Raw genomic sequence first — 21,275 nt, forward strand, 5'->3', positions numbered from 1 at the left:
AAGGAGAAAAATGTTAGTATGTGGCCAAGAGACTGTTCTTGTGATATTTTGACAAAGAATGTGACTGCTTTTTGCTCTTGTCCAAAAAGTTTGCCTGGGACTAAAATGAAGAGTTTCTGGATTAATTTCATCAGCAGAGGAAATCTCAAAACAGCCTAGTATTGACACTGTCCTATAGTTGTTACTGTTTACTCTTGTGAAGATTTTTATTGAAAAGGAGCAAGCTGAACAAGGAAAAATATAAAATGTACCATTTGAGGAGAAAAGGTGCAACAGGAAGTGGAATGGAGCAAAACCCCATGTTCGCAGAGATAAAGAAAAGCCAAGAATTAAATAGAACATAGAGAGTGGTGTTCTCAGAGTTATACTCCAGTCTCTGCCAGCTAAGCTTGAAACTTGTAAAACAGAATTAAAGAAAATTGAGAAGGAACTAAAGAAAAACTTAGGTCTAGTTGTGGTGGCATAGGTCTTTAAAGCCAGAGCTCTGGAGACAGAGGCAAGTGGATCTCTTAAGTTCAAGGTCAGACTGGTCTACAAAGTGAGTTCCAGGATAGCCAAGTGTAGGCAGTGAAGGAAACAGTTTTAGATGTAAGAACCATGCACTGGATAGAAGGAGTAAGCTTTTGAATAGATGCAAAGGGCAACCAGAGAGATCTATAAGACAACCCACTATGCTGAACCTTTAAAGGCCTCTGAGAATAAGTAATCTGTCACTTATGGGAAGGGGATTATATGCAGAGGTTATTAGAAGAGAAGCTATTGGCCTTAGCTCTGTAGCTGTCCAACTCTGGGAGCTTGATTAAGCTACTGAATTCCCCTGGCCTTAGTTCCTTTACTATAGTAGAGGAGTGGGTTAAACACAACCAGAGACTTCTAGTCCTGCATTTAATTCCAAGTGAAAGTGGATGGAAGCCTGGATTTTCCTGCATCTTTCAGAAGTGACCCTTCTTCCTCTCATAGTCTTTGATATAAGAGATGTGGGTGGTAACAGGCTAGGTGAATGTTAAAAAATGCAAAGAAATTTTAAGACCCACCACTTTCATAATAAATATCCACTTAGAAAAGTATTCAAAGTCGCCATGGTTTCTTTGACAATTATACTAACATCATGTTGACAAAATCACACAGTGCACACTCTCCAACAACTTAATGGATACTTGAGAAAAGTCATAACCAGGACAAGTAATGATGCTGCCATGAGAGTCTCAGAGGGAAAAGGCCCTGTGAAGTGTGCAAATGTGATAGACTGGGTGCAGCTTACAGATCTCTAGCTAAGGGAATGAGGCAAGAGAGAAGGAAATTTAAACTGGCTACAGTATACAACAGTAACCTCATGAAGTATACAGGATGAAGAAGGTTTTTTTGCTTCTGTGGGGTTTTTAAAAATCATGTGTCTCTTGAGGAGCCGCCTCTTCCTTATCTGTTCCTTCTGTCTTCCCTCTGCTGACTGGCTCCCCCCTCCCTGAAGACAAGTAGTATTTGGGTTTTGAAGAAAACAGCACTGAGAACAAATTCCCAAAGCAGGTGTCAGTGGGAGTTACTTGAGCAAAATAGCTGGGGGCAGAGATTGTTCCTCAATTGCATATTCTCAAAACTGTTAGGGGAAAACGTGTTCCGTTTAGCATACATAGAATAAACTGAAGCATGCTAAATGTAGGCTGGAAATCATCTCAGATGGGTAGAAGAGTGGCCCTTGAAGCCATCAGTTGTATCAGTGCTGGTCTGGAAGGACCTGTCCTGATATCTGTAACACAGGTAGATGAGGAGAGTGCACCCTTCTCATTGGAGCATCTTTGAATTGCTGTTAGAGTTTATATCTGTGTACACATAAATATTGCTGAATCTTGCCCTTTTTTGTATGAATGTCAGTGATCAGTGTCTCCCTCCCTCCAGGACTACTTGTTTCCTTTTATGTTCTTCTCTACTCCTTCCTTTCTTTGATTTTTCCCTCTGGTACAATGGATTAAAATTAAGACCCCATGTATCTAAGTTAGGGCTGTGTCTCCAGCCCTTCTTTTTCATGTGTTCAATTACCCTTCATTCATCCTACTTACTGGATTTAGCTTTTAGCTTACACCTAAGTGACTAATTTCAGTGGGATTTGTGTCAGTCTGATGGTGCATGTGTGTTCATTTCCATTGGCTGTGCATTAAGATAACAATTTCTAAGACTTCGATCTCTAGATAAAAATATACTTAAGGAACATATAGCCATGCCTCTCACATCTGATCACCTTGCATATTGTAGGATAGCTTCTGCACAAACCATTAATGACATCTTTGGCAGATAAAGATATTCTTTTTATGATTATCAGATATGGGAAAAGAGTGGTGACACTGTGTGTCCTCTTGTTGAGCAATGTCTTTGGTACATTGCATGGGGACCATGGGACTAAAATGTATCTTTAATTTAAGCATATGAGAGCTCATGTATATGCAGAATGATGTGAAAAGATTTGTAGTCTATGTACTGCTTGAACATTGTGATCATTAGTCCCTTTTGCTATACTGGAGCAGTAGGGAAAGTAATTAGCTTCCACATCAGGCCAAGAACATGATGTCCGTCAGCTCTCTCTCTCTCTACAGGTTATCTCTTTCAGAGACCAGCATCAAGAAGTCTTGCTTGCACTTTATCTACCCTGCCTGTTTGTCTAATGACCACATGCTAGAGATGTGACACAACTCATTTCAGCTAACTGATTTCTCTTATCCCCCCCCCCCCCAAGGTGTTTGGAAACATAAAATTAGACGAGGAAAGTCATATCAACCGGCACAACAACTTCCGGAGCTTTTTTGGGTCTCTCATGCTGCTTTTCAGGTACCTGGATAAACAACTGTTCAAGCTGGAGACCTCGTGGTCTTTGGCTGCCAAAGTGGGGAGAAGCATCTGGAGGGAGAAAGCTGATTGGCCTCTTGATCTCTTAATTCTACTCTGCTGCTCTTATTAGGACATGCAGTGGAAAGAGACCATGCGTTAATAGAACTTCCCCGTGATTTACAAAGTTTTGTCACTGTCTTTGACTCAGCATGTAGCTTCTGATGGGAACAACTTAAGACCAGAAACCTTGAGTAGCTGTGCTGATATCTTGGGATCCTACCACTATTTCTCTACTATCAGATTAGACCCTTAACAAATGAAGACATGGTGGGCGGGGAGGAAGAAGAAAGGGGCCTCATTGACATTCTTCTTCTCCATGTGGAAAATACTAAAAGGGCCCCACTGGGTTAAAAAAAAAGTCCTATGTATGAATAGGGAAGAGGCCCACGGTGTGATGGAACATAAAGACTTCTAGCCAAGATGGATTTCTGTGTTCAGGAGTGCCACAGGGGAGGCCTGGCAGGAGATTATGCTGTCATGTCTCGGCGAGAAGGGCTGTGAACCTGACACGACCGCACCCTCAGGGCAGAACGGGAATGAGCGCTGTGGCACTGACCTGGCCTACGTTTACTTTGTCTCCTTCATCTTCTTCTGCTCCTTCCTGGTGAGTAAGAATTTGCCTTTATTTGAGGGGTTCCTGATAGAGGAAAGGCTCCTATAGTGTGTGCACATGTTCTCCTCTGGCTCTCTTCACTTCCTTGTTCCTGATCCTTCACATATATCCTCACACTTCAAGATACAGAAGAATTAAATCTTTGCCTTTGGGGGCCAAAGTGCTCCTTAGAATCCTTGCAGGGAGAGTGGCATTTGTTGGTTGAGGCCTTTTTGGCTTCAAAGGGAGATCCCTTGTGAGACTGGATGAGAACTCCGATGTAGGAACAGAGCACCAAGCTTCTTGTTGACTCTGGAGCTACTGGGGTAACCCCTGTCTTCTTTGTGCCATGTGTAGTTTATTTAATAACCAGGACTTGTATCTGTTTGGGAGATTTTTATTGTTTTAACTTTATAAAAAAGGTACCTTTAAAATAGAAGCTTATAGGGTTAATCAAGGCAAATAATGATCCCATGCAGCATAATTGATGAGATTCTCTCCCGACTGTGGTGCTATTGAATTGGATGGCAGTTGGCAAGTATTCTGGTGTGAAACATGATTACTTCGGGTGTTAGTGAATATTGAGGAGTATATGCAGAACATTTCCACTTAGGGAAGTGGTAAGAGAGCCAAAATTCCCTCTGAGTGTCTTCTTTTGGAGAAAGCATCCAGAAATGACTTCCCTACACATCTGATTACAGTGATGGATGGCACAAATACATAAGGTGACAACAGATCAATACAAAGGTCACTGTAGTCCTTCTGGGTCCCATAATGTCCCTCAGCTCAACTTTAATGCAAATGCCACTGGATATGGAAAACTATATAACACTAAAACAATGTCACTGCGCAAAAGTGGTCAATTCCATGGCCCTGCATTGAAAAGTAACTTAACTGTTTCATGCCCAAACATTTCTCTCTGTAAGGGGACAGAGACATCTGACATTTACCTTTCTAGTAACAGCAAGGGGCCTTCAGACAGACCATTGTCCCTGGTATAAGGGCTAATGCACGAAGTAAGGAGACTCTGGGAATCACCCCTCATTCCCCCCTACATACACTTTTGGTTTTGACTATGTTGTCATTTATCCTAGGCTAAGGCACTTGCTCTTTTATAATGTCTTTAAAATTGTCACAAGGTATAACTTCACCTGGAGGTAGAGATGATCAATATCTTTGTTAAATCCACCAAAGGGGAACTGTAAGGAGCAGATATGTTTCAACAAAAGATAAATAACATTAAATGTCATATTTTATATATTTCTGACATTTTTGAAAGCCATCTATTTACATAAAGCATTTCTGAACTGTTAAGTCTTGACTACTATTGGCCATTTCTAATTGAAATGTCTCAAAAACACCCTTTTAATTGACTCAGAACCATGAGTTTGCTATCTGGCCCTAAACTGGTATTGTTTGATCAACTAAAACAGTGTATAATAGCAGTTATAGGACTGGGTTTAAGCCTTGAATTCCCAAATATATTGTATAGGTACAGTTCCTATATGAAAGCAACAATACTAATCTCAATTTTAAATCAATAAGAAATTAAATCAATGAAAACCTTAAATCTGTATCAAATAAATTCTAAACTACTGTAAAGATTATAACTTTAACTTTGTATCAACTAGAAGATTTCTACCAGTGTAAGATATGACTTTAGTTTAGTTACCAAAGAAAATTATGGCTGTACAAATAAATCTGGCAAATTCTTCCCTGTTAAATTATGACCATTTCTGAATTTCTCATGAAAACAATCTTAGAATAAATACCTTCACCCCCAAAAGTCCAGGGAATCATGGCAATGATTTTTCATAGCTCCTTCAAGCTGAATATGGGCATTGAGAATCTAGAAGAGGGGAGGAGATGAGGAAGCTGGCCAGGCCTCAAGAAGAAAGCCACACCAATGATTGTTGTAGTCTCTGAGATCAGGAATCTAAGCAGGCCAGTACAGCATTCTGATGACAAGCTTCACCATAGCTGTAAATTCTGTAATATATAAATCTCAACAAAAATATTTTAGTATCAAGTTATATTTTTGTTTGCTCCTCTTAAATCTAGTTTTTTAAGTGGTTCCCCTCTATCAAATCTGATCCATATAACTCTGAAAGGCATTTAGAGCATAAGCACCCTTTTTAAAAACACAAAAACAAAACCTTTCTCCCAAAATAGCATGTCCTTAGGTCAGCAACCAGAATATCTTCTATTTTGTATTCTTTCCCAGAGAAATAATAAAACCATAAAACTCAATATCACATCCATTTTGAAATTTAAAACAATATAAGACAAATGAATAAACTAAAAAACTGTATGATCTTATTCTTAGGCCTCTAATAATCTGTCATGTCAAGGAATCAACTTAAATTTCCATGGATCCCATGTTAAAATAATATGAGCCTCTTATTGTGGTAATTTTAAAATAACCACTAGCTAGCATCTGATGAGCTACCTGGCCTAAATGGGATAATTCATAAAACAAACTAACATCTTTTATCGATTTTAATATCAATAAGTAAGCAACTTATAAAACCAGAAGTTTAGCCCAAAGTATTTCAATCTGTCCAGCTCTCAATCTGGAGCATCAGATCTTCATTTATTAATAATTTCCCCAATATAAGTCTGCATTCACTCTGCCTGGTGTAGACTTTTATTTCTAATAACTTTATCCATCTAGGGATGTGCTAAGATGTGCTTCCTCTTGAATCTCCTCCTTTTTCCACCTACACTTTCTTTACGGAACTCTGTTCCTGCTCACTCTCCACTGTCCAGTCATGTACCACCTTGACTTCAACCTCCACAGTTTTTCAATGAAAAAGAACACAGACCTATTTATAAATCCGAAGCACCGTGTATAATAAAAATAACCAAGAGGAACTTAAGTTCGTAAATTTAGATCTTCAACCCATTTTTATCAAGTGGCTACTAGTGACAGACACTGAGCTAGGCACAAAAGCAGAACTTTCAGCAAGACCCCGTCTCTTTGTAACCTCCAGTTAATAAGAAACCAACATACCAGGGATTAACACTTATCTATAAGAATAAGTTGGAAGAAAAGGAGTTACATGTAGAACTCTCCATTTTATCTTATATGCTTTAAGTGTTTAAGGATAAATATTTAAAAGAAACCAGAGATAAAAGTGGAAAATTAATTGGAGGCTATATGGTTACTTTTAGAATCATGAGACAGAGAGAGCTACATAATTCACATTAATGTTATTTTTAATGAGGCTATATTCAGTGTCAGATGATCTGCCTTCAAGTCTCAGCCCTACAATAAGATTGACTTTGTGTCCTTGGGCATGTCATATGCTGTTCATCTCAAACCAACCATCCAACAGAGATTTCTGAGGTCCTTTGATATTTGCCAGGCCATGTGCTGAGAGCTAAGAGTGCAGTTACAAATCAGACGCATTTATTTTCTCAAAGACCTAATGGCAATTAAAACTTCCTTGTGAAGGGCTGGAAGGAGCATGAAAACCAACAGTAGATGTTAATGTGCACACTGTTAAAAGATGCACAATGAAGCTTCATATCGCTATGAAGCAGTAGCAATGTTAATAGTTGTTGTTAACATTAACTATTAACATCAGTGATGCGTGCCCTGAAAGGAGTATATACACAGAAGGCAATCAATAATTCAGGCAGTGGTTGAGCAAATTCACTGAGGCTCAAATCTCAGTGACAGAGGCTTGTGCTGCGTTTAGCTGTGTGAAACAGCAGTTCTCAAACAACTAAAACAAGAGGGATGAAGTTTTCTCTGCCATATCAGTGAGGTCTAAAGGAAGCTGTATGCTTTTCATGATGGCCTGACACTGGTCCATTCCTTTATCAACTGACACATGTCCTTCACCCTAACACTAAAAGAAGACAAATCAACTTTCAGTCATCCATTTGTAGCATAGGTAAAGAGGGGAACTATGGCTATTAGAACCCCCAATCTTCTCCATGTTACAAAGAGTAATGCAATTGTGCCTTTTCTGTAGACGTTCCCGGAAGCCTATATATTCTGCCTGCTTATCTGGCAAACCCATGAACCTGACCATTTACACTAGGAATCTGCAGTAGAGATTTTTTAAACATGTTTTTATTGGATATTCTCTGTATTTACATTTCAGATGTTATCCCCTTTGCTCCCAATCCCAACACCCCCTCCTCCTCTTCCCATTGCCTCAGGGATTTATATCTTTACATTTCCACAGCCAATTTTTCTATCTGGCAGGAATCTTGAATTTTAAGCCCAGATAGATATAGCCTAAACAAAATGCTGTTTTATAGACACCTGTCATCAGGGTATCCTAGGGTAAGACAAGCTTAAGCAATGGGGCTCAAATGACACAACCAGAATATATTTTAATATCTCTTTTCATCCTTCTCTGTTCATAAATCTTTCCCTTCATGTAAGCTTCTTCCTCAAATACTCCCCTTTTGATGCCTAAAAGGCAGCTAAAGTACCAACTTCAGACCTTACATTTTTCTCATGTCCATAATAAGTAACAGAGATGGCCATATCTTCTGTCCAATACCCCTTCATTAGCTTTTGTTGAATCCCTACTCATTGTGAGCTAAGAAAAAAATGGGATTCAATGGCTGGGTGAAGCTTAGGTCACAGAATGGTACCTCCATTGAACTATAGTAGTAGGACAGGCAAGAGCTTGTACTAGAATCAGTGGCACCCAGAAGCACACAACAGAACTACTTACTGCTCAATTCTTGTCTTTGTTACTGTTCTTGTGAATGGTTTAGTCCAGGAGCACCCCATTCTTACCCTGATCTACATCTACCTTCTAAACCATTATCATGGGCTGGAGAGATGGCTCAGTGGTTATGAGCATCAACTTCTCTTCCAGAGGTCCTGAGTTCAATTCTCAGCAACCACGTGGTGGCTCACAACCATCTGTAATGAGATCTGTTGCCCTCTTCTGGTGTGTCTGAAGACAGCTACAGTGTACACCATTATTGTGGTTACTTCTAAAGACAAATATCTCTTGGATTGCCTATATAGTAGTTTATACTACAGATCAGCAGACTCTCTAGTCCATGGACTAATCCGATTTTCCACCGCGTTTTGTATGGTCTATGAACTGTGGATTTTACAGTCTTAAATGAGGCCAAGGCAAAACAAGTGATAAATAATATTTTCATGTCACATGGAAATTATATGAAATTCAAATCTTTCTTGGAACTCAGCCATGTTCATTGATATTTCTAATGTCTGTGGCTGCTTTGGGTGGTGAAATAACAGAGCTGAATATCTCAAACTGAGGCAGAATATCCCATAAAGCATATAAGAATGTCTGGCTAGTTGGCTGTTCTTGGGTCAGACTGTAGCATGGTAACATGATGCTTCTGTGATTGGAACTTGGCCCTGGCTGTTCTACTCTCCTAAAAGACCCCTAGAATGTCCCTGCTCCTACAAAAGTCTGTGCACATTCAGGCTGCCTTCTCTGCCTATGCGATCTGGTAAATATGACCTGCTTCATCATGCATCAGTTAAAAAAATCTAATGACTTCCACAATTTTTTTTAGCTACTAGAAATCTCCTTTATAGAATTATTTCTCTCTACAGTCATGCGTATATGTTGCTTTCATGGCTGTCATGATTTGCAGCCTTTTTCTGTTTTCAATATACCACTGTCTTTTCTAAATACCAGATAAATCTTTAAGGGTAGTCATATAACAAGATCTGGTGAAGGCCTGCTTTGCTTTAAGCACTGTGCTAGGTATGAGGATCTATCTATAGACGAGCTCTTTCTTACCTCATATCCCAGCACCTCCAGCACCCGAGTCAGTGAGTTTGGCACATACCTGGTTCATAATGAAGAACAGACCCATTCACAGCTTCACACAGAGCACAGAGCCTTAGCTCTGTGGCTCTCACTGAGCTCTTTGGGGGCTCTTTTTGTGAAGTAGGATGAAGGGTGGAAGCTGGAGAGAGGATGTTGTTATCTGGCCTTGACTTTTTCTAGCTTTAAGAATATGCTCTGGTGCCACAAGAACAATTAAACAATCAAACAGGTAATGACAGTGGATGAAGTATTGTGCAAATGAAACACAGCATGAAAAAAAAATTCCTAATGCCCACATGTTGAGACGCACACTGTGAATAATGAAAATGAGTTGCATTTAGCAAGATCTCCGAGTTTCACCTAGAAACTTTGCCTTGAAGCCTGTCAGTCTGTTTTTTGAACTCTGCTTTAAGTTTCTCCTAACTCTTCTCCTTGGCCTCCAGATGCTCAACCTGTTCGTGGCTGTCATCATGGACAACTTTGAGTACCTGACTCGAGATTCCTCCATCCTGGGGCCTCACCACTTGGATGAATTTGTCCGTGTCTGGGCAGAATATGACAGAGCAGCATGGTGCGTAGACCTTTCAGCCACCCAGAGATTATGGGCTTCTATATAGGAATCAGTCAATGCTTGCCTGCTATGAAGGAGAAGGAAACACCTCTTGGTTATAGCTCACGGAAGAGGTACTGGTGTCAATCCATCCACCAAAATCTTCCTGGACATTCTGTACCCCCTCTTTCTTCTGTGGCAGGCCATACCCTCACTTGCCAGTTTTCATTATTCTCTCGATTGTCTACATAATCGGGATCCTTCAACCTCCCCCCTTATTGCTATGAGTCACTAGGGACTGAGATAGAAGGTTTTGGGCCAAGGGAACATGTCTGGCCACCATGATTAGTGGCATTAAAGCTTTTCCTCCTCACTCTTTTTCAGCATATACAGTTAAATAAAACTCTGATATTATGTTTTAAATAATCAAATAGATGGTCTGTCCAACAGATGTCCTTTATACTTGCGGGCTTTTATCACATGAACCTGAGTTAAATGGCAGGAGCTGGCAGGGCTGACCTCTTTGCTTTCTTTCACTGTCTAATAGTTTGGATGTAATGGGACATCTAGACTTTAGAGCATGGGTCAGCAAATTACCACCTGTCAGTTAAGTTTGGTTCACTGCTTTTACAAATGAGGTTTTATAGAGGTATAGTTACAGCCATTTGTTTTATCTACTCTGTGTGGCTGTTCTTGCGCTAGAGTGAAAAACTGAATAATTGGGACAAAGATGGGCTGACCTTCAAGTTCAAAATATTTACTGTTAAACTGTAGTCAAAAGCTTTAGTCTTAAAAAAAACACCTTCTGACCCCTGCTTCAGAAACAAAGACAGGTTTTTAGCCCTTGCTGATGAGGACAGGATAGCAGTCTATGAATGAAAAGTTTTGCTGGCCCAGGCAAAATTAGCTTCTTGGTTTTCACTCACCAGTCTTCACATTCTGTTTCCCCGTGGAAAATCCTTCAGGAAATGCTATTCTTCACAGGAGTGGGCCATGTTACTTCTGCCTTACACTCCCTTCATGATGTGTAACTGTTCCCCAAATCTGCTACACTTGGGTTAACTGTTTTTAGGGTGGATGGGTGAATTAGAATTCCTTTCCCCTCTGTAATAATGATCTAGGCCATGGGGTTACAAATATCTCTTCCTGTTACAAGAGCTTAAGCAACAGATTTTCCTTGCTGCATTCAGTTTCCAACAAAGAGTTTTAGTGTGCAGCTCGAAGTAGCTTGGAAGACAATGATGCTCAGCCTGAATCTTACCAGTTTTCTTACTTTGGATAGTGATGTAATCATCTATCAGGAGTGGCAATGATGCCTACCTAGCCTAGAGTGTGTTTGTAAGCATGTTATTATGCCATGTGTACTACTGCTATGTACTTGACAACAATGGTTTGTGAATGCAACTCAGAAAGGAGGAGAATCGCCATCTGTAACGCATTTATGGCCTTGATTTTGGATGGCTGTTCACTCACCTAACTGAAGAGAAACTATCTGCTATGGAAGGATGATGTTGCACATCTAGCCTCACTCTATGAATCAGCACTTCCTTTATTTTTATTTCCTCTGTGGCTCTAAGTGCCAAGCACATTAAAGATGCCCCCACTTTGTTGCAGCTGCTGGGAAGAGGTGCTCCAACTAATCATAAGACTTGGTCACATAAACTGAGAAAAAAAACAAACAAACAAACCCGAGGGGAACTTGTTCTGTGGTCTTGAATGTCTAGAGAATTACTAATTACTCTGGTTACATTTTATTAATTACTGATTATTCTGATTACATTTTAACTGGCTCTCTCCGTGGAATAAGGTTGTTGAAAAGAAACCAGCAAGAGTACAGCGAGTCAGGGTCTTCATATGAAGAACCAGCAATGAGTTGAAAGGAACTACTTACTACTCTTACATAACAATAAATTGACACATGACTACTTTCCATCATTTCAAGGGGTAAGAGACTGGACATACTGGTGAGCTACTGTCTGGAAAGAAACAAGACAAGTCGGCACCAAGTCAGGAAAAGACTAGAAAGAGTGAAGCTGAAGAAACATTTGCTTTGCTGTGGCTTCCCAAAAGGAAGCTTAGATGGAAATAGTGTGCTTCTCCCTTCTATGAAAACCCTGGCCTGGTCCAGGGTGCTTCCAGGCCTTCAGATCCCACTATGGCCTCCTTTTTCTGGTTCCTGACAGTGAAGATGTTTTAGCCACTGAAAATTAATCCTGTGTCCATTTTCTTCCTTTCCCCCAAGAAGTCTGAAGTCTCTGGAAGGTCCATAGAAGAAAAAGCTATCAAAAAAGGTCACAGTTCCTGGAATTCTGCAGGACCAAATCTGGACCCCGAGTGGCTGGAATGGAGATACAGGGGAATATTTCTGGGGCATCTTCCCAGACTGTGTTTTAGACATGGATCCCAGCCGGCTCCTGTGGAAGAGAGCAGAGTTTACCCAAGCTGAACTCAGTATATGTCACAGAGAGATCCAAAGCCCTTTCAAATTCTCTCATGCAAGCTCTGTTTCTTGCTAATTAGCCTAGTGGGAAATTTGTCTCTCTCACAGTCTACAGAAACATGCTGACTCCCCGCTGCCCCTGACAGGTGGCCTGGAGTAACCACCTATAATCAGTATGGGCATAAAAGCAAAGAGTTCTGTAGTCTATACATTGGCAACCTGACATCTGCTCTGAACAGTGGCCAGAGACATATTGGCTGTCTGGCTGAGCTGGAGTTTGGGCTCCTTGGGCCAGGCATGAGCCACACAGGTATTTCTCGGTACTTTAGATAGACTACAATTTTCTGAGAAAATTGGAACAGTAGTTCAGCAAGGCAGTGGTTCTGTGGTTCTCATTCTGGTCTCAGTATGCCAGGCACCAATAAACTGCTCTTTCCTCTTTGGGGCAGTCCCTGCAGGGAGAAGCCACCGTTTCTTCCCCACTCTTCTCTGAGTATCTTATTAACCCACCTGTGCTTTCTTTACAGCGGCAGGATCCCGTATAAGGATATGTACAAATTAGTGCGGGTGATCTCACCTCCTCTGGGCCTGGGAGAGAACTGCCCCTACAGGGTGGCTTGCAAGGTTTGCCTCCCAGTCCTCAGCCATGACCTGCAGTGGGATGCAGCATCTAACCCTCTCCACCCTCTGCTCCACCACCACTGTGCCACATGAGGGAACCTTCATGTTGCTTTCCTTTGAGTTTAAAGAGCCCAACCCCTCCCAGAACCAGCAGCCGCCATGTAGAGAGAAGAGCACAATTTTTTTGTGAAGGCAAAGGAGAGTTAAAGACTTAATACAAAGTCCATTAGAGTCTCCTGAATTTTTTTTTTACATACATATACTGTTGTTTGCCCACGCATACATCCCCCAGTTTACCTCAGCTTGTTTGTTCTACCAAAGGACTTCCCCCTTCCCCGGATGTATAACTTCTTTAATCAAGCAAAAGAGTTCTGATTTTCTTTCAGGAGACCTTCCTTTGCATTTAACCACATGAGTCAAAATGTGAACCTAGTCATCCCTACCCCTTGCCATACCTCACAGACCTTGGGTGCCTTTTCCAGGACCAGCAATAAAAGCTGTAGGACAGAGAGGAAGACGGTAACAGGTGAACATAGTTTCAAAAGTATAGATTGGGAACTATTAGAGAATTTCATATCACAAAGACGAAAATTACCTCAAAAGACACAGAATGGCCTTGAGCCTGCCACTCATACTTGTAAAGGGTCTGCCATAATTGTCAAGCCACTACTTCTTGGTTAGGCCAACAGGTTCAGAGATAGAAGTTCAAACTCTGCGTTCCCCTGGATACTACTCAGTATCATAGTCACTCTACCAAGCCCTGGACCACTAGATACAAACGCTGCTTCAGGTGCTATGAGAGGAAAGCAAAGCGCTGCTCAGGCAGCAGAAGATACAGGCTCAGGAAGGCTGTCTGCCTAGGTGATGGATGGAGCTGCCTTGGGATGGTGACCCTGATTCTGAACCCAGGAGGCTGAACAACTGCCTCGGCTGAGACTCTTTAAACTCCACCCCCAGTGAAACCTGCAGCCGCATGTGGGAGAGCTGGGGAGGGTAGCATGGCATGCAAGATGCTCTTCTTCCTCCTGGTTTTGTTTCTTCTGTCCCCAGCATGCCATCAACCTGGTGCATGCTGGGGAATAAAGAGCATTCTTCTTCACGGAGCCAGGTGGAAGCAACAGGGCCGACTTTCTGACCAGCAACCTCAGCCCACCACTTTCAACGCAAGCCACCGCCTCCTGCTGCCCACACACCACAGAGAAGGGATACACGACGTTCTGCCTGTGGGTTCAGGGCAGGGTACAGGCCTGACTTCCAGGCCAGCATCCCAGCTCTAGAAGGGGCCTGAAACTCCCACCCACCCATGGCTGGAGCACCGTCTATCCGGTTTATACCGCTCACGCACAGCCCTGGGAATTGAAGACATGCTTGTGTTACTTTGGGATTAGATACAGTGAACCACAAAACCAGTGCAGCACTAACCGAGGTGAAGAAAGTGAGCCCCACTCTTAACCCCTGCCATCACTTTCTGACTGTGTCAGAGGGACCAAAGGTTGTAACCAGTGTTCCCGGGTCTGTGTGGGGCGTGTTATAAATCTGCACCAGGACGAAATCACTTGTATGATTTGCCTTGATTAACAGGTCTCCTGTTCTTTTCCTGTTTGTCCATTTTGTTTGTTTTTTCTTCCGTTTCCTGTATTACTTTGTTTTGGCTCTCTGGGAATGCTGTTCCTCTCTCCTATGTGTCTGCATCCTTCCCTCCACCCCCTTTTCCTGTCCCTGCTGCCCCTCCCACCCCCGCCCATGTCCCACTCCCGCTCCCCACCCCTATGAGCAGTGGCCGCATCCATTACACTGAGATGTATGAAATGCTGACTCTCATGTCGCCACCGCTAGGCCTCGGCAAGAGATGTCCCTCCAAAGTGGCCTATAAGGTAGACAACCCCTTCCTTTGTTCTGGGCTAGAAACCAACAAGAAATGTGATCCAGCTGTGGGGAGGACATACTCTGGGAGGAAGCTGGGTTGGGGGCGTGGAGATGGGAAGCAAGGATTAAGAAGTCATGGAGGTTCATGAGATAAGAGTCATAAAGATACAAGCGTGGTTCTTGTCCGTTCACCATGGACCTTTGATTGTGTTACTGTGTTCCTACGCGTGTGTGGCTTCTTGTGAGTGGGCTACTAGAAAGGCGCTGCTAAGTGGTGTGTTTCCTTTGAATGGAGGCAGAGTGGTGGCCGGGGAATAGTTGGATTGGCATGAAGGAAGCCCAGAACAAAAAAAAAACAAAAAAAAAACAAAAAAAAAAAAGGCAAAACAAACAAAAAAGCTGAGAAAAAAATGTCTTTACTCATAAATTAGGGAAAGAATGAAATAATTACTAAGGATTGTTCTAGAAGAAGTTTTTAGAAAGAAAACTTATAACAAATTTCTTCCCCTGTGATATAGGAAGGAATGACAGCATAGCTTCCTTCTAGACACAAACACAAAAGAACATGTCTTCCAGGAATGTCTGTCAGGAATGTAGTTTTTTTTTCCCCATTGGCCAGCTGCCCAGTGGCCTTAAAGAGGATGACAATGAACACAGAATTTGTTCAGTTAGCTTTGCCTTCTTAGCATGACCAAGTGGTGGACAGATTCCTCATATCATACAGCAGCAGCATCCAGTAAGAGTTTGGGGTCAGGCATTTGCTTCACCTCCTAGCTACTGTTAACTCCCTGTGGTGTATAGAATGGCCCAGAACTACTCAGGAGCTTTCTCATTCATGTAAGTACACATCATAGTGATGTTGTCAGTTCCACATAAGTAAGAAAAGTAGAACTCAGATACAAAGAAACTAGGTAAGATGATCTAGTTGAATATTAGTGTGGCTTTCAAATGACAGGCTCCAATCACTACCAACCACTACCATCAGGATGAAGGTTCTGCCAGAGACTCTTCTGATGCTACTTCCAAACCATCTTGCTCTAGAGAGTACGTCACTGGAATGTAGTCCTTAGGAACCCTCATCCCCAAGTGCATAGCTCCTTATACACAGCAGATGTGATGATATCTTTTTTTGATATCCACAAGCATCACACAGTGGGAAAAAATTCCTGGGATTAGGCCCTGATAGGATGAACTGGGAGAGGAATGGAAGGAGAGTCTCACAAATTCTTAAAGCAAGATACTCTCTGAAAGTGGATTTGGCCATTTCAGTTGGATCCCTTCCTTTGGGTGAGGGGAACAGGGCCTGCCCACTCTGCTCCTGCCTGCACCCCCTTCTCTGACTCTGTCTTCCCTGCGCTCCTCATCCTCCTAGAGCCTGTTCGCACTCTCCCCCACCCACCCTGCTCCTCTTCATCCCTTCGATAAGTTGGACTTTCTGCATGTTGAATCATGTGCTGGCAAATTCCATCTTTTAAAGACTCAAAAAGGGGGCACCAGGATACATCTTTCAAGTGAGATTAACACAGCCAAGTTTCTCCCCCATCTTTCCATTGACCTGAAGGGTATTCAGGGGACAAGTAAAAAATGGAGAGCACCTCTCAGGGAGTGAAGCCACCTCTCAGAGCAGAGTGACTTCTTGAAGTCACTTCCCATCTCTCTGGGAGATAGTCCTAGCACTCCCCAGGGGAAGGGGTTCTAAAGAATGATTAGCAAAGTCACTTTCCTTGGAATTTGGCATCATTCCCTGGATAAAACAGCAGCAAATGAGCTTTAGTGAGAAGCAGGGAAAACCGGGCTGGAATGGGGATGGGGAATCCTTGCCCTTCTTTTCTGTCTATGCATTTAACCTCTCCACTTTCCTTCCCTTTTTAATTTTAAACCAAGGTGTCTTTCAATATATTTGGTTTTTGCCTGCTCTTTCTTTTTTTCTCTCTCACACAGAGGTTGGTCCTGATGAATATGCCAGTGGCTGAGGACATGACTGTCCATTTCACCTCCACACTTATGGCTCTGATCCGGACAGCTCTGGACATTAAAATCGCAAAAGGTCAGATTAGTAGGGGAAGAAAGGAGGGTTGCACCCTACATTATAACCTGTGCAGCCTGCTATAGGATGGAGCCATCTGAACTGTCGTCTAACCAGCCATGCCCCCAATAATGCAGTGATCTTGTTTGATCTCTAACTCTGTAACTTGAAGACTTGCTCTTTCTTGGATAAAATAAATGACTTGGTATCCCATGCCTGACATGTCCTGGCATTCTAGAAATATTTGTTGAGCATAAAAGTTTTAATTCTGTAATTTTTTCCATAAAGCATCATTTTTCCAAAGTCTTAGGAAGCTTCTATATCAGATACCAACAGAGTGGACACTGCAGTACTTTGCCTATCATGATTGCTAAGACAGTGATCTGGGAGAAAAACAGCCTATGACATCTATAAAGACCTTTAGTCAGTCTTCTCCTGCCTTTTTTAAAAATCAGGTCACTTAGACTGCATAGTCAGGGTCGATGGAAAAAATGATGTATATTAATGAAGCAGGTGTTTTTCTTATGAATGTCTCCATTTCCCTCTCTGATGTATTGAGCACCCAGGAGGCTGTTAGAATCAGTGAGAAAGTTGATCTTGGTCTCAGCCTCACATTGTTGGGAAAGACTATGCCTGAGTCACTGAAAATAGGAGCCAAAGTGGACTCTGCTTCGTCAGCAGAAATGCTGGTGTTGCCAGATCCTCTCTCACCCAGCGCCGAGGTTTCCCCTCATTATGTGAGCTGCCATGTTGATTCAGCTTTCGCCCCCACCCACTCCCCAGTCTTGGTTGTCATTATTCTGTGCATGTTCTGATTGGATTATTAATCACTTCTCTTATTCTAGGTGGTGCAGACAGACAGCAGCTAGACTCGGAGCTACAAAAAGAGACCCTGGCCATTTGGCCTCACCTGTCCCAAAAGATGTTGGATCTGCTAGTGCCCATGCCCAAAGGTGTGGTGGCTCCTCCTCTCAAGTGTGCTTGTCACTGTGGCACAGCATGCCAAGGCCACATCTTTTAGGGAAACCAGAATGATCAAGGCAATAGGGGAAGTTCACTCCTTTACCATTAGAAAATTAAGCCCCTACTTCTAAAGTACTTGTATTCATAATTAATTGAAACTTAAGTATTTAAGACAGGTCATTGCTTTTGTGAATGAAATTTCTCTGGGTGCATAGCTTTCTTTCTCCATATAAGACTGTTCAGTAAGCCCGTGTGCATTTGGGAAAATGTGTTGCTACATAGACATAAGTATCTGGGATGATAAGGAATGGTACTAATGTCTTTCTTAACACCTGGTACTGGGAGTCCTGCCTTCATTGCATGGGTCCATTCCCTTTGTGTTTTAGAGCTTTAATAAACACTAGATGCTCAAATGACTGAAAGAGTGAACCTGATTTGGAGAGTAGGCATGAGAGCACATGCCCATGTGTCTTCTCTGTTTATCCCATGTTTCATGTGTGTTTATAGCCTCTGACTTGACTGTGGGCAAGATCTATGCTGCAATGATGATTATGGACTACTATAAACAGAGTAAGGTAAAGAAACAGAGACAGCAGCTGGAAGAACAGGTAAGGACCATTGAGAACGCATAGATCATGAATAAACATGAATTTCTGGGGGACAGGTAGCAGGTATCCTCAGAACGAACCCTAAAATGGTGTTAAGGTGTTTTGGAGTTTAAGAGCTTTCTAGTGAGAGGGGATTAGAAACCCAATGAACTAAAAGGTTAAAATAGTCAAACAAGGCATCAATGTTCTTTCTTTGTTGCTCACGTAAGTTGTGTCTTTCTCATAGCAGTCCCCACAAAGTCATGGGGATTCTTTGTCTCCACACAGAAAAATGCACCCATGTTCCAGCGCATGGAGCCCTCATCACTGCCTCAGGAGATCATTGCTAATGCCAAAGCCCTGCCTTATCTCCAGCAGGACCCTGTTTCTGGCCTGTGAGTAAAACCACATGAAGGATTCAAGGGGCGGCTGTTTGAATCCTGCTACCATGGCACAGGCCCAGGAATCACACTCTGAGCCAGTGTCTTCCTGAGGCTGACTGTCTCAAAATGGCTCATCAGCAGGAGTAAGAGGAAAAATAACCCAGGCATGTGTAACATTGCAGTGAGCATCAGAGACAGTAGATACAGCAAAAGGCTGGTAGCAAAAGGTGCTGCCTCACAATATAAGACACTAACTCCTTAGCTATAGTTCTATTGTGGAGAATTACCTCTCAAGGGTTAGGTGTTCTCTCTCAATGGATCTAGCAGCACGAATGCTGTGATTGCTGAGCATAAGGGGGAAAGAGAAGCAACAGTCACTAGATTCTTTGCCCCCAGGATGACATACTATTTTCTTATCTCTCTTGATTCTGCTGTACCCTGGATATATATATATATATATATATATATATATATATATATATATATATATATATATATATATATATATATATATCACCACTTTTTCAAATGAACAGATGGGGCTATAACTGAGAGAAAGCAGCACCTAGGTTTTTAAATCATTTATTTCTGATTCTAGAGACTTCCTACTACATCTTATACTCTCTAATGAACAAAAGGACCTTGTAAACAGAAAGGAAAAAATCAAACCCTTTGGGAAAGAATGGTTTAGTGCTTCTGAGGCTTGCCTACTGGTTGACTGTTAGTCAGAAATGAACTCTCATAGCATACATATCCCATTACATCATTGTTCTCTGGTTCTCACCAAGTGGGGAGTGAAAGCCAAAGAACACACTCATTGGAAATGAAGTTTTGTGACTGGGTTTAAGCAAGTCTTGCTTATAGAACCGGGAATCACTAGGAAAGACAATTTCACTAATGATCAGGAAAGGGACACTGAGGGTTTGGGAATGAGACTTCCATTGCATCCCTATCGGGAAGGGCTCACACCAGTCATTTCTTTCAGACTATGGTATGAGAGCTCTGTTCTTGCTAATCATTTTCTGACTTCATAATCTAAGAAATTTTGAAGAGAAAATCATGCCTAGGATTTTCTTAACGAACAGTTTGGTATGATTAGAGGGCAATATTTGGATGCTCTGGGCCCAAGAAAACAAGTAGAAATGTATTTTATTGCTCTGTGGAGGAGAGAAAGAAGAAGGTATGACTAGAAAATAGGGTCTCCTGGCTGAAAGGCTTTATGCAATTTTTTCATGAGTTCTTGATCCATTAGTAGAAAATATCCCTTTGACTTTGCATCTAGATTTTTTTTTGTTTAGAATTTCTACATAAACCAGCCCACATCATAGGATCATCTCCCTGGCTCTTCTTCATGTTTATAGATTCAGGTTACTCACCGATTGTACCAATGTTTGTTGAGAACAAATTTGACCTAAGCATTGGCTCAGGCATCGAAGATATTGGTGATAAGTTCAGAATCTCCAGGGATACAAATCAGGAGAAGGGTGATAGATTAAATGTTGGAGGGTAGAAATTGTGATGTCATGAGGTAAAATGTGATAAGCGAAGGCACCTGTGAACTGCAATTGGAGTAGAACATTCAGGAAAGGTGACTGCCGTCGTGTTTGGAGAGCTATACAGTGACCAGTCTTAGTAAGAGGTTAAATTTTTTTGTCTAAAAATAATGGGGCTTTATGTTTCAGAGTGATATGATTAGATTTGTGCTTTGAAAAATCCATTTATGAATTCAATGAAGATTTACTGGATCAGAAGGAAAATTCTGGGGAAAAATTCTAAAGATGATATAATTTAGTAGCTTGTTGTGGTTATATAAATTATCAGTGATAGTGGTTTGAGCAAGCAGGCTAGAAATGATGAGAAGTGGGTGAGCAATGTATTTTATGGGAAGGATGGATATGATTTAGGAATGGATTTGCTATGTGGAGTAAGGGAGGGAAAAGAGTCAAGAAAAGCTATGCGCTTTTAGTTTAAGCCTTTGGGTGGATAGTGCTACAGGCTGGTTCTGCATAACCATCTGTGTTTTAAAAGCCACACACTAATTTAGATAGTACTTTGGGGTTACAGTGCTCACCTTGGGAGATATAGCTCCCTCACTATACATACACCATGTGAGCTTACAACTGGAGAGCTGGGCCTTAAATGGGAAAACTGGTAGGTAGGAAAAAAGGTTGTGGGTTTTCAAGTACAATTGTGATAAATTTTAGAAAGAAAAACTGTGGCATAAGATGAGGGCATACAAGAGTTCTGATGGAGATCAAGACTATTTTCTTAAGGAAATAATTTTGGTAGAAAGACTCCAAAGTATATAGAAAGAGTTTTGTGTGAAGCAGATGTAGCCTGGCTGTTAATATATTCAGCAAACTTAAAGCAGCCTCTGCATGGAATTCTGGGATCAAAGGGCAGGAATGCTAGAAGAGGCTGGTGAGGTAGGAGCATGAGAGGAGGCCATTTTTAAAGTAGGTTATTACTCTGAGTCCAAATTATTTAACACTGTGGAGTTGTTTGGTGATTCTAAGGGTCCTGTCAATATTTTTTTTCTGTTTTTCTAACAAAATGCCTCAGACCAATAAGTTATAAAGAATAG

At 41.7% G+C, this 21,275-nt stretch overlaps 1 protein-coding gene across 1 annotated transcript in view; it reads left to right on the forward strand.

Annotated features, from left to right (window-relative positions):
- Positions 1–21,275, forward strand: part of CACNA1E (calcium voltage-gated channel subunit alpha1 E) — a gene marked incomplete at its 3' end in the record, with an annotated part of 296,371 nt that overhangs the window by 265,885 nt on the left and 9,211 nt on the right. The window contains exons 35-42 of the mRNA XM_080932993.1: positions 2,726–2,817; positions 3,316–3,481; positions 9,699–9,826; positions 14,644–14,740; positions 16,674–16,779; positions 17,604–17,711; positions 18,229–18,329; positions 18,597–18,703. Of these exons, the coding sequence (XP_080789119.1) occupies positions 2,726–2,817; positions 3,316–3,481; positions 9,699–9,826; positions 14,644–14,740; positions 16,674–16,779; positions 17,604–17,711; positions 18,229–18,329; positions 18,597–18,703 (905 nt within the window). The remainder of the gene's footprint in view (positions 1–2,725; positions 2,818–3,315; positions 3,482–9,698; positions 9,827–14,643; positions 14,741–16,673; positions 16,780–17,603; positions 17,712–18,228; positions 18,330–18,596; positions 18,704–21,275) is intronic.

The sequence above is a fragment of the Micromys minutus genome, assembly GCF_963924665.1.
Source record: "Micromys minutus genome assembly, chromosome: 1".
Classification (NCBI taxonomy): Eukaryota; Metazoa; Chordata; class Mammalia; order Rodentia; family Muridae; genus Micromys; species Micromys minutus.